Genomic DNA, 14,219 nt, shown 5'->3' on the forward strand with positions numbered 1-14,219 from the left:
TGAGCAAAAACAATATCCTCAGCAAATCACAGTTTGGATTTCAGAAGAGCTGCTCTACTGGAAATTTCATTTAGATGTTCACTCGCCAAATTTTACAAGAATTAAATTATAAAATAGCGCGCGTTGGTATTTTCTGCGACCTATCTAAGGCATTCGACTTTGTGTCTCACAGTATTCTCCTAGATAAATTGGAGTTTTGTGGGTTTGGTGGTACAGCCAACCAATGTGTAATGTAGTATCTAATCAAAAGAATGTAGAAAGTTGTGATTCGTAATTCAACCAATATAGTCCAAGGACATTATTCACACTGGTGAGAAATCACGTATGGGGTTCCTCAAGATTCAGTCTTAGGTCCACGAATTTTCCTCTTATACACTGGTGTCCAAAATTAAAGCAACCAACCGCTGTTTGCCCGTCCTGTGTCTAATTCACTATACAATCATACAAACTGTCAACAGATGTCTGTACGCTCGTGTGCTGAACAGAAGACGGCATTCCGGTTCAACGGATAACCACGCTACTGATGACGTCACGGCACCTATCAAACGGGGTAGTGTCTGCTGCGTAGTCCCACATGTACAGTCGCTGTGTACACAATCACAGACGGTGCAGTATGACGCCTACCAAGCTCTCTGCGATGGATTGCCATAGGAGCAATGGAAGCTGGACAGTCGCAGATTGGAGTGGCCCGATAGCTTAATGTGAATCGTTGTGTTGTTTCTAGGATATTGCGACAGTTTGTGGAGACCGAAACTTTATTCGGAAGACCAGGGCAGAGCCGACCATGTTTGGCATTAGATATAGAGGACTATTATTTGGCTGTAAGAGCACGACGCTACCGCCTTAGTACTGCACGGTAACTGGAATTTGACCTGGCAGCATACACTGGACGTATTGTATGGAGGCAAACTGTGTATAGAAGGCTTCAGCAGATTGGCCTTTATTGTCGGAGATCTACTGTATGTGTGCACTACTGGCCATTAAAATTGCTACACCAAGAAGAAATGCAGATGATAGACGGGTATTCATTGGACAGATACGTTATACTGGAACTGAGATGTGATTACATTTTCACGCAATTTGGGTGCATATTTCCTGAGAAATCAGCACCCAGAACAACCACCTCTGGCCGTAATAACGGCCTTGATACGCCTGGGCATTGAGTCAAACACAGCTTGTATGGCTGCCCATGCAGCTTCAACACGATACCACAGTTCATCAAGAGTAGTGACTGGCGTATTGTGACGAGCCAGTTCCTCGGGCACCATTGACCAGACGCTTTCAGTTGGTGAGAGATCCGGAGAATGTGCTGGCCAGGGCAGCAGTCGAAGGTTTTCTGTATCCAGGAAGGCCCATACAGGACATGCAACATGCGGTCGTGCATTATCCTGCTGAAATGTAGGGTTTAGCAGGGATCGAATGAAGGGTAGAGCCACGGGTCGTTACACATCTTAAATGTCAATGTGATCAAGAGGTGACCGAGATGTGTAATCAGTGGCACCCCATACCATCACGCCGGGTGATACGCCAGTATGGCGATGACGTATACTCGCTTCTAATGTGCGTTCACCGCGATGCCGCCAAACACGTATGCGACCATCATGATGCTGTAAACAGAACCTGGACTCATCCGAAAAAATGACGTTTTGCCATTCTTGCACCCAGGTTCGCCGTTGAGTACACCAACGCAGGCGCTCCTGTCTGTGATGCAGCGTCAAGGGTAACCGCAGCCATGGTCTCCGAGCTGATAGTGCATGCTGCTGCAAACGTCGTCGAACTGTTCGTGCAAATGGTTGTTGTCTTGCAAACGTCCCCATCTGTTGACTCAGGGATCGAGACGTGGCTGCACGATCCGTTACAGCCATGCGGATAAGATGCCTGTCATCTCGACTGCTAGAGATACGAGGCCGTTGGGATCCTGCACGGCGTTCCGTATTACCCTCCTGAACCCATCGATTCCATATTCTACATAGTAATTGGATCTCGACCAACGCGAGCAGCAATGTCGCGATACGATAATCCGCAATCGCGGTAGGCTACAATCCAACCTTTATCAAAGTCGGAAACGTGATGGTACGCATTTTTCCTCCTTACACGAGGCATCACAACAACGTTTCACCTGGCAACGCCGGTCAACTGCTGTTTGTGTATTAGAAATCGGTTGGAAACTTTCCTCATGTCAACACGTTGTAGATGTCGCCACCGGCGCCAACCTTGTTTGAATGGTCTCAAAAGCTAATCTTTTGCATATCACAGCATCGTCTTCCTGCCGGTTAAATTTTTGCGTCTGTAGCACATCTTCGTGGTGTAGCAATTTTAATGGCCTTTAGTGTACCTCTGACGCGCCTTCAAAGAAGGGAACGTCTAGAGTGGAGCCGTCAACATGCCACCCGGACGGTAGAACAGTGGGCCAATGGTCTTTCCACAGACGAGTTCCGATATGGTATGGAGAGTGAATGTCGACGGATTCACATCTAGAGGGAACGTGGAACACAATTTCTGGACACAAAGACTGTGGAAAGAGATCGATATCGAGGGGGGTCCATAATGGTGTGAGCAGGGGTAATTTGACCACTCGATCACCTCTTCACGAAATCATACGGTCGAATCGGCTAGGTTTAATTGCTGTCAGGTACCGTGACGAGATCTTAAGAGGGAAAATGTCGAGTGCTACCGCGTACCGAGAACTTCCGTGCTGAGCAGGGAAACAGTACAGACTGTTCAGTAAAACGGAAGATGAGACTTCAAAGCTCCGTCGACGATGAGGTCATTATAGACAAAGGAAAATTGGTATTATTTAAGGACGGAGAATAGAAATCAACGGTGTCCTCATCAGTGAAGTATCCTATACATTTTCTTAATAAAGTTAAGGAATTCGCTGAAAATACAAATCAGGATGGTCGAAGGGGTATATGAACCACGCTTCTCCTGAATGAGAGTCTAGTGCCTCAGCCACTGTTTCATCTTACTCGGTAATATTTATCAATGAGTGGTACGTCCGGAAAGCCAGCTGTGAAACAAGGACGTATTGTATGGTGCCGCAGGCTACAGACGCGGTAGAAAGTTTTCCAAACGCTGCGTGTCTCTACCTGGTAAATAGCTCGCTGTACCGGTGTTAAACATCTGATCAAGCCGTTTATTCTTTCAGTTAATTGTTTAGAACAAAAAGAACGGGAGACTTCTACAGTCCCACGCTAAGTATCCCATTTAACAGTCGCATACAACAACTGACGAAAAGAGGAAAGCACTCTAAAATGGAGGGACAATCTAAATGAAACTTCACAATTGAAAGAGTATGTGAACTTGGCAGTATGAGCCCACTTATTAATATGACATTGTTCTTCCTCTGGCGTAAATGAAAGCACTGATTCCGTTGAGAAAAGTGTCATAAAGCCGCTATATCCTCTCCTGAGGCAAACTGTCGTAACTGGTCCATGATGTTGTGAATACTGCCTCTGGGACGGAGTTGACATCCGAGCTGGTACCACACTTGGTCTATCAGGGACAGTTCTGGGAATTTTTCTGTCCCCGGGAGTACCTGAACATCACACAGAGAGCTCGCAGAGACATGTGCCATGTGTAGATGAGCATTGTCCTATTAGAAAATGGCACCACAATACTGACACATGTTTGCTAACACATGAGGACGCAGGATATTTGCGAGATACCGTTGTCCCGCCAAAGTTCCCTTCTAACACTACGTGATCTTAAGCACAGAGTTACATCTCTGTCTGTGCCTGTAGTCATACCCAATGTCTCCCCAAACCATGACGCCACGAGCAACACTGCTGTGCCTCCCCAAGTCATGAGAAAAATGGGACTTCTTCCTAGGTCGCCGTCATAAACGCCGACGATCGTCATCCGGGGTAGTGCAGAACCGCGATTCATCGCTCAACTCAGTGCGACGCCATTCATCAGCGGCTCATGCTTGCCAAACGTTGCACCACTTTAGAAGCAGCCGTTCGTTTTTGGTGTTAACGACAACCTACATCTAGGACGGTACTTCCCTAGTACGGCTGCTGCTGCTATTCTCCGATTAATGGTGCGGGATGATACAGAATGTTGTAGAGAGTCCATTACTTGTTCTCGGATAACAGGCGCCGTTGTGACGGGGTAATGATGTTTTTGGTGCACAATATGGCGACCACTCTCTGTGGTAGTCAGACACGGACTACCGGAACCTTGACGACGCATGCCTGCCCTCACTTACTCATTCAGTACAGCATCGTGCCACTGTTACATGTCTGCATGTAACACAACTGTGGATACTCACGAACTCTGTGAGGTGTTGATAAAGTTGTCTCGCGCTATTACGCGGCAACTATCTGTTCTTCACAGTAATCACCCAGCATGCTACAGTGTTCACGCTCCTTATTTGTTCTACCAAGCCCGGTAACAACGCCAAACACGAACGATACTAATGCACTCTTGTGGTCGTTCTATCTGTCACAGAGAATTACAACTCTCAATCATTTACATTCCCGTCGATGGTATGTAAGTGTACCAAGTTATTTTGACATCCGACTATGTCTTCTGCGGGCTTCACTTTTTTTATCAGACTGTGTAAATTCCCACATAAGGGTCTTCGTAGCTTAGGCTACAATTGGATGCTAGTGGCACTCTACCACGAGGTAGCCGGTTTAAATCATGGTGGGGAAAGGAATTGCCGTGCCTACTTTCTGACGGAATAAGGGAGAAGAGGGGATGGTGTGAAGTTATTGGTCACCAGATTGTGAGCCAATGAGTTGGGTAAAATTCTAAATCTCACCGCAGTGTCTCATGGATTAAGGGCATGGGAAACTGTTTAGGGCGATCAGTCTGCCGTATGGTGATGTGGGCTCGGCGACGCTCTTCGTACCATTCAACAGGAGTGGGCTATACGACAGCACTCGGCTTACCCTCTTTCCTTCTTAAATTTTTATAATCATTCATAAAATCCAAACTCAGTACGACAATACGCAAGTACTCATCCTATTTACATTTACATTTATACTTCGCAAGCTATCTTCTGGTGTATAGCGAAGGGAATTTCGTATACCATTGTCATTTTCTCCTTTCCTGTTCTAGCCGCAAAATGTGCGCGGGAAGAATTATTGTTGGACAGTCTCTGTGTGAACTCGTATCTCTCTAACTTTACCACCAGGGTCTTTTCGCCGCGAATAGGTAGGAGGAAGCAATATATTGGATGAGCCTTTTAGTAACCACATCGTTTCCGGAGCGGGAAGGAGCGTCTGGTCCCCAGCACGAATCCGCCCGGCGGCCTTGTGTCGAGGTCCGGTGAGTTGACCAGTCTGTGGATGGTTTTTAGGCGGTTTTCCATCTGCCTCTGCGAATGCGGGCTGGTTCCCCTTATCCAGCCTCAGTTACACTATGTCGGCGATTGCTTCGCAAACAAGTTCTCCATGTACGCGTACACCACCATTACTCTACCATGCAAACATAGGGGTTACACTCGTCTGGTGTGAGACGTTCCCTGGGTGTCCACCGGGAGCCGAACCGCCCAATAAGCCTGGGTTTGGTGCGGGGCGGTGGAGGGGTAAAGTGACTGCGGTAGTCGTCGTGTGGTTGTGGACCACTGCGGCTGTGGCGAGGACGGAGCCTCTCAGTCGTTTCTAGGTCCCCAGTTAACATACAACATAAATACATACAACCACATCGAGATACACTGCTCTTCTCTTGAAAGTCTCACACTGGAGTTGGATGAGTATCTCCGTGACGCTTTCGCGCTCACTAGAAGAACGTATGACGAAAGGCTCTGCACTATTTTGGATCTCCTCTATTTCCTCTATCCATCCTATCTGGTAAGGATCCCAGAGCGACGAGCAAAAATCGAAAGAGGGTTTTGTAAGCTACCTCCTTTATGGGCGGACCACACTTCTTGAGGATTCTTCCAATGAATCTCTGCCTGGCAACTACCTTGCTCGCGATGATTTGTATGCAGTAATTCCACTTTAAATCGCTGCGTACGCAGATTCCCAGATTTTTTGATAGGTGTGACTCCTTGCAGTGACTTTTCGGCAATCGCGTAATCATGCAGTCTTTCCGCATATTTATCCGCAGTTCGTCACGTTTGTTTATTTCGAGGGTCAGCTGCCAACCATTACACCAAGCGTCGATTTTCTTAAGGTCCTCGTGAATCTCGTTACAGTTCTTTACTGTTGCGATTTCTCTGTACATAACTTTATAACACGGGAACAACCTTTTTATGTTATCTACAATCATCCATATGACATAGATGACATGACCACACTTGATAGCCTCCACTGATGAAATAAAAGGCACCTCAACTGAGTACTTCAGAATCTCCCAGAACAACCACGGAAATGAGTCACAACGTTTGATTTGCTTTTTTTTTTTGGTTAAAATAAGAACATTGTCACTTGTATGAAAACTTTCAGTTTCGTTATTAGCTATACATTATGTATTACGGATCATTCATGAACTCTGTTGGTCTTGACCTGTTAATGCCTTTAGTTGAGAACTACATTATCCTGTCCAGACACCCACGGGCATTCCGTCGCCATTAGGATTGCACATGGAGCTAGAGGTCTCCCCGTATCAACTATAGCAATTGGATCACGAATAGTAACTCCTGGGAAGGGGTCATCAAAATAAGTCGACTCAGTGGATAATACTTCGTTGTCCAAGGCTCTCCCCTTTAACGTCACACTAATGTTAAAGTTCGTATTGCATTAGGTACAAAGAGACTCAAAAAGACTATTAAAGCTATGGGCTACAAGGTTGTTATTTATCATTGACGTGATATTGTAACCTCGAAGTTCAACGAGGTTATACAGAATAGTGATCGCACAGCTTGTTGCGGAATCTAAACGCAGTGCACAACCAGAGTCACTTTGCAGAGACTAAGAATCGATTAAAATGCAACTAATGGCAAGTTAGGTATCTTAACGAACCCTAAAAACACTTCTCTTCATATAATAAATTAGGGCACTGAGTAAATCCTAGAGTGCATGAGTGGAGACCGGGCGTTAATCAGAACTTCGCCTAGGTGACGGCTACAGTGCTCCGAACCAGCTGCTTAAACCAAAACTTTTGAGTGGGCCTCAGACGCACTTGAAACAGGATTGGTGGCTGCATCACACGTTACAATCCCTCTATTCGCACTGAAAGGTTACAGCAGTTTGCATTATAGGGCAGAGCCGGGCACAGTGGCGCTGGCGGGCAAAGTGGCTACTGGGATCCCGGGAGCTATGGGGTGCCGACATCGTTGCGGGAAATGTCTCAACTTATTCGCTCTGGAGGACACAGTACCCCGTGAAACATAACCTGTCTGCTGTGCCGCTCCTCGGAGTTGTCAATAATTTTTGTCGATTTTAGTTATTCTGATATTACCTAAATGGTCACTTTATGCATTTGTTATTGAGAGGAAATGTCACGTCTTTTTAATGAAATTGTGTTGAAAGTGTCAATCTTGACTCCATAACCCCAGTTTAGTTCCTGAAGTTCGGTTATGCTATTAGAGGGTATATAGCGCTTCAGTCCGGAACCACGTGGCTGCTACGGTCGCAGGTTCGAATCCTGTCTGGGGCATGGATGTGCGTGATGTCCTTAGGTTTGTTAGGTTTATGTAGTTCTAAGTCTAGGGGACTGATGACCTCAGATGTTAAGTCCCATAGTGCTCAGAGCCATTTGAACCATTTTTTGTAATTTTCATTGTTTACACTTTTGTCAGCAGCAAAGTGCCTTCTTTCCTAAAGATCACGAAATTCCAGACAAAAGTATGTTTCACTTTATGCAAAGCACTGTGGCTACTGCTTAAATTTATTCGGTGAATTTAAATGTAAACCTTCTTGGAAAGAGCAATGTGTAGCATACTAGAAGGAGAATGGAGACGAATTAAAGTTTTTTGGTAAAGTACACTGAGTTATCTGGATATGTCTTTTAGGTTTCTCACATTTAATCGAGTACATGCTGCCCCTCATCAGCGTCTTAGAAACAGATCGTAGTTTACATAGATCGCACATAGGAAGCATGCACGAACTTTTGCCCCCTAGGCAAAGGTAACTTTGTGGATGGGGAAGGAAATTTTGTTGCAGAAGCAAATGACATTGCCACGGTAAGTAATGACTTACCATGAGTGGGCCCAGTCAATAAGAAGACTAATATGAATCCGACTAGAGTGTTTTAAATACATATTTGTCGAGTAGTATCCCGCAGGTATGCGAAGATACAGACCTTCCTCCCATTGAGTCAAGGGCAGCCGAATTCGCTGCGGAGAGAAAAGCAGAGTGAGAACATTTACCGGAGAAAGTACCAGTGGCCTCAAAAATTCTGCACGATGCTTGCCGCCAACCGAGGTGGCGCAGAAGTTGAATCGTGAGATGCGAGTCCTCCAGCTACGCATATATGTCTTTTCCATCGTTTCTCTAAGACGATTAAGGTGAATGCTGGGATGGTTCCTCTGAAAACAACGTGAGGGATTTCATTTCCCAGTTTTGTCTCATCCGAGCTCGTTCTCCTAATTTAATGTCCTAATCGTTGACAGGATGTTTAACCATAATCTTCCTATTTATAGAGCTTGGATAGCTATGTCGTTCTGTCAGGCGACTATATCTAACGCATCAGTGCAGTTAAAAGCCAATGCGAAACTTACACTGAATTTAACTACTGATTCCCTTCCTGACATCATTTTGATTAGAAAAATATTTAACTTAACAATTATCTCTTTGTACTCGACTAGAGGTGGTGTTAACGTCCAGAGAATTCTGTCATGCCCTTTACTGCCGAGAAAAAAGCCTCACGTAGAGAAATGGAAGCTTGCTGTACGAGGAACGAGTGCTCAGAAGGCCCAGAGTTCGAATTCTCGTTTAGGGGCCAGTGTTATTTTTCAGTGTCAAAAGAGCTTTCATGATTTATACACATAAACTGAGGAGCCCCGGAACAAAACCCGATATATCCACTTTTGCTGTATGCGCTTGTTTGAACTGTAGGGGGGAGATACGGGAGTAATAATACATGCTGCCACAAAATAATTTTCAGCACAACGCGACATCAAGCGTTTTATGGTGTGTTTCTTCTTTTTATAGTTTGTGGAGCCATTTAGAGATCGCTATTTGTTACTTTCTGTATTAACAGCAAATGCGGATTTATCGGTTTTTGTCCCGGCGCTCCTCAATTCATAGTAAAGTACTCAGTGTTGCAAATTAAGCAAAAAATAATCCCCAAGCCCTGCACATGGAAAATAAAAATCAACACTTATAAAAAGGTAGTCAAAGAAACATAAAGTAAATGTGGCGTCAAGATAAGATAACTTTCGTAATTTAAAAGAAATTTTATTTACGGTGAGTCTTACAGAAATGAGCCAAACTACTTAGACCGGAATGAAGTAGCTTACTTACTTGGAAACATATCAGTATGAAATTTCACAAATTAAACTAGCATTTTTCTTCTCCCACGTGTATCCAGGCTACATATGCAGTGAACTTCCTGATAATAGATTTTCCAGAAAAAGAAAGGAAGGCAGAAAATAAAAAGTCCCTTTATATTTTATCAGCTCTCAGTATACATGAGCACGTGGGCTACAATTAGGCTCACAGACCAGCAGTTTCAAAATATATGTAGGTATTGTTTCTTGCTAGCAGTACAATAGGTGCCCACGTGATGCATCTGTACTGACTGCGTAGTAAGTAGTGTTTACAAAATGGAAATATGCGTACGTGCTCACAACCCATTTGTAACTTGACCTCAACGGCTATATATGTCTTACAGTTCTCGTCTCTCTAGCGACTTCATTTTGCTTCGACACAGAAGGACAGTTAAGATCCTGCGAGCGAGGTCACGAAGCTCTACGAAAACACCTCTCACACTAGTGCATTTATCGTTTCATTAGCTACTAACAGCAAGTGAAGTAAAGTGAAATGAAATCTGAAGAATGTGCGGTGTATCTAGCGAGATGGCGCAATGGTTAATTTGCTGGAGCTGTACTCTGAAGAAACGGAAATCAAATGCGACTGCCAGGGTGGATACTTGCAAAAAAAAAAAAAAAAAAAAAAAAAAAAAAAAAAAAAAAAAAAAATCTGTCATAGCTTTGTCCAACAGTCCTTCTCCGATAACCTTGCTGTCGACGAAACGCTACAAGGCAGCCTTTCTCTTTATTGAATTATACACCAGGTTTATTTGGGAAGCGCGACAGCGTAACAGAGATGTTGCGCCATCTCTAGTGGAAGACGCTGCAACACAGGCATTTTGCATCACGGAGTGGTTGATTGTTAAAGTTCCGAGAGCGTAAGTTTCTAGTAAAGTTGGCCACTATACTGTTTCCTTCCGTGCATATCTCCCGAAAAGATCATGAGGGTAAAATTAGGGAAATTTGGGCCCACAGGGAGCCTTATCAACAATCGTTTTTCTCGCGAACCATTCGCGACTGGAACAGAAAAAAGAGAAAGTAACAGTGGTATCCAAGTACCCTCCACCACACACTGTAAGGTGGCTTGCGGAGTATAGATGAAGATGTAGTATGTGGTAGTTTTTACGATAGATAACTCTGATTAAAAATGAGGAACGCAAAAACAGATACAGTATTATTTCAGTGAATGCAAGGATTATCTCAGTAAAATTGTACACGTACGAGCTCACCGTGTACTTGAAACAGAAAGTTTTATTTGATTGAATGATTTACAGTGTCTTTTGAGCGACGGTCGTTGTGGCCGAGCGGCTCTAGGCGCTTCAGCCTGGAACCGCGTGACTGCTACGGTCGCAGGTTCGAACCCTGCCTCGGGCATGGATGTGTGTTAGGTTTACGTAGTTCTAAGTTCTAGGGGACTGATGACCTCAGATGTTAAGTCCCATAGTGCTCAGACCCATTTTTTTGTTCTTTTGAGCTATGGAACTGCGCCACATTGTAACTGCCCGTTTCAGATTTCTGGCCACGTTCCGGTGTTAGTCAAATCCTCAGACATTTACTAGTTAGGTTACACGAAAAGCGGAGTACACAAAACGCAAGTAACATAAGTTTATAAAATCTCTACGTAAACCTGTGGATAGATGAAGTAAATCTTCCAGGCTGGAGCAGCACTTACATAGAAAAGCATAGGAAACATCTTGGTAGTTATAACATGAGAGCTAAAATGTGAGTTCTTGTCCAGAGATCTCATTCTATTCGCATTCGCCTAACTACATGTAGGAGGAAGAGGAGGAGGGGATTGATGTTATTTAACGTTCCGTCGACTATGAGGTTATTAGAGACGGAGCAGAAGCCCGGATTAGGGAAGGATGGAGGAGAGTGGCCGTGCCCTCTCGAAGGAAGCATCCCAGAATTTGTTTGAAGCGATTTAGGGAAATCATGGTAAACCTAAATCAAGATGGCCGGACGCGGATTTCAACCGTTGTTGTGCCGAATACGAGTCCAGTGTGCTAACCATTGCGCTACCTCACTCGGTACCTGTAACAAATATGGACACTTCAGTGCTGTATTAGGCACTTCCAAGCCCTAAATGGACTACAAATAGTTTCGATAATCTCTACACGTAACGTTATATTGTTACCAACAAAGAAATGAGAAAAGAATCAAGTAACAATGGTGGTAGATTTTCAGACAGACGATGTACCTGCTTAGGGAAAGCACGGTGTGAATTCGTCACAAGTTCTATTACCGAACATCCTGATGGAGGTATTCAGGCGGTTTTCGCCAGTCATCCAGTAGAATGCTTGGCTGGAGGCTGAACTTCGTCTCTTCTTCTTCTCCTTCTTCTTCTTCTGATGATGATGATAATGATGATGTTTGGTTTGTGGGGCGCTCAACTGCGCGGTTATCAGCGCCCGTACAAATTCCCAACCTTTGCTCAAACCAATCTTGCCACTTTCATGAATGGTGATGAAATGATGAGGACCCAGTCATCTCGAGACAGGTGAAAATCCCTGACCCCGCCGGGAATCGAACCCGGGACCCCGTACTCGGGAAGCGAGAACGCGACCGCGAGACCACGAGCTGCGGACTCGCCTCTTCTGGTTTGCTTATTGGAACATTAAATCGATTATACAGAATGTCTGTTTCATGTCTGTTGGAGACGAAATAGCAGTGCCTGCGTTATTAAGAAGTACGTTTCAACGACTACAACCGTCAAGAAACACAAGAAATATATTCGCAGTTGCGAATATAAACCACCTCCGGCTGTATATTAGAATGACGTCAGTGAAAATTTGTGCCGCATCGGGACTCGAACCCGTGCCAGTGTGTGGGCGAATGAAGACTAAATATCATTGCCTGTGTCATTAAGAAGTTCGATACATTGTTCCTTCGGACATGTACTGCTATTTCGTCTTGATTTGCCAATACTTGGCCTTAGACTGTCAACAAATATGCCCTTCCTGGACGGGAATATACGTAACGTGCGAGCGCAGGTTGTGACACAAGGACGACGACATAAGGAACTTTGGGTCTGTCCGTGGTTCGTGCACGGATAGCCGGTGCGCCCGCTCGCGTAAAGCGGGAAATTCGTGCTGGAGTCCCGCCCCGACACAAATTATCATTGCCACTCTAATACACAGCCGAAGGTGGTTTATATTCGCAACTGCAAACACATTTCGTGCATATGTGGAGATCCCTAATACATTACAACCGATCAAAACGCCGGGAGAACGTTTCCGACAGGTTACAGAAAGCAAAAGAGAGAGTACGTTTCATTTCCCCCGCAACGCGCTGGTGAGAGCGAAACTTATCACCGGTCTACAGTTTAGGTGTTCTTGTCGAGAAGTGATCGCACTCACCGAAGAGCTGGTACGTGGAACTCTTGACAAACGTCATTGTGGCGGCAGTCGGCGGAAGGACGGTGGAGGCGGCGGCGCGAGCGTGTGCGGCAACAGAGTAACGACTGCGACTGCCACGGAGGCGCCCACCGGCGAAGAAGTGGGACGACTCGCAGCGCCGACGTGCCGCCGCGGGCCGCCTGACAACGCTCCGCAGTATCTGCTTTCGTCGAGCGCACCGTCATGGGCCACGTGATGCGCGAGAATTGTTTTGTCTGCTTCGATTTTGGTGCTGCTGTGACCTTCAGTCCAAATTCTAGTTTGATGTAGCTTTCCATGTTAGTTTATCCTGTGTAAGCCTCTTGATCCCTACATACAGGAGATCGACCAAAATATGGAAACACCAGAAACTGGGTGGTTGGTTGATTTGGGGAAGGGGACAAACTGCGAGGTCATCGGTCCCAGCGGATTAGGGTAAGATGGAGAAGAAAGTCGCCCGTGCCCTTTCAAAGGAACCATCCCGACATTTACCTGAAATGATTTAGGAAAACCACGGAAAACATTAACGAGGATGGCCGGATGCGCGTTTGAACTGTCGTCTTCCCGAATGTCAGACCAGTGTGCTAACCACTGCCGCCATCTCGCTCGGTACACGTTAAGCCAAATACGGCGTAGGAAAACCGTTAGCATTCAAAATTTTATCCAGTAGCCTCGGAATACACTACTGGCCATTAAAATTGCTACACCACGAAGACGACGTGCTACAGACGCGAAATTTAACCGACAGGAAGAAGATGCTGTGATATGCAAATGATTAGCTTTTCAGAGCATTCACACAAGGTTGGCGCCGGTGGCGACACCTACAACATGCTGACATGAGGAACGTTTCCAACCGATTTCTCATACACAAACAGCAGTTGACCAGCGTTTCCTGGTGAAACGTTGTTGTGATGCCTTGTGTAAGGAGGGGAAATGCGTACCATCACGTTTCCGACGTTCATAAAGGTTGGATTGTTGCCTATCGCGATTGTGGTTTATCGTATCGCGACATTGCTGCTCGCGTTGGTCGAGATCCAATGACTGTTAGCAGAATATGGAATCGGTGGGTTCAGGAGGGTAATACGGAACACCGTGCTGGATCCCAACGGCCTCGTATCACTAGTAGTCGAGATGACAGGCATCTTATCCGCATGGCTGTAACGGATCGTGCAGCCACGTCTCGATCCCTGAATCAACAGGTGGGAACGTTTGCAAGATAACAACCATCTGCACGAACAGTTCGACGACGTTTGCAGCAGCATGGACTATCAGCTCGGAGAACGTGGCTGCGGTTACCGTTGACGCTGCATCACAGACAGGAGCGCCTGCGATGGTGTACTCAACGACGAACCTGGGTGCACGAATGGCAAAACGTCATTTTTTCGGATGAATCCAGGCTCTGTTTACAGCATCATGATGGTCGCATCCGTGTTTGGCGACATCGCGGTGAACGCACATTGGAAGCATGTATTCGT

The 14,219-nt window shown here is 45.6% G+C and overlaps 1 protein-coding gene across 2 annotated transcripts in view; it reads right to left on the reverse strand.

Annotated features, from left to right (window-relative positions):
- The window catches only part of LOC126183536 (sodium-coupled monocarboxylate transporter 1-like), a 249,887-nt gene that overhangs the window by 157,121 nt on the left and 78,547 nt on the right, over positions 1-14,219 (reverse strand). The window contains exon 1 of one of the 2 annotated variants that reach the window (XM_049925606.1): positions 12,727-12,785. The exons of the other annotated variant lie outside the window; for it this stretch is intronic. Within the exon in view, the coding sequence (XP_049781563.1) occupies positions 12,727-12,763 (37 nt within the window). The 5' untranslated portion in view covers positions 12,764-12,785. Of the gene's footprint in view, positions 1-12,726; positions 12,786-14,219 lie in introns of those variants that run through there. 2 annotated transcript variants of the gene reach the window in all.

Source organism: Schistocerca cancellata, chromosome 4 (genome assembly GCF_023864275.1).
Source record: "Schistocerca cancellata isolate TAMUIC-IGC-003103 chromosome 4, iqSchCanc2.1, whole genome shotgun sequence".
NCBI lineage: Eukaryota > Metazoa > Arthropoda > Insecta > Orthoptera > Acrididae > Schistocerca > Schistocerca cancellata.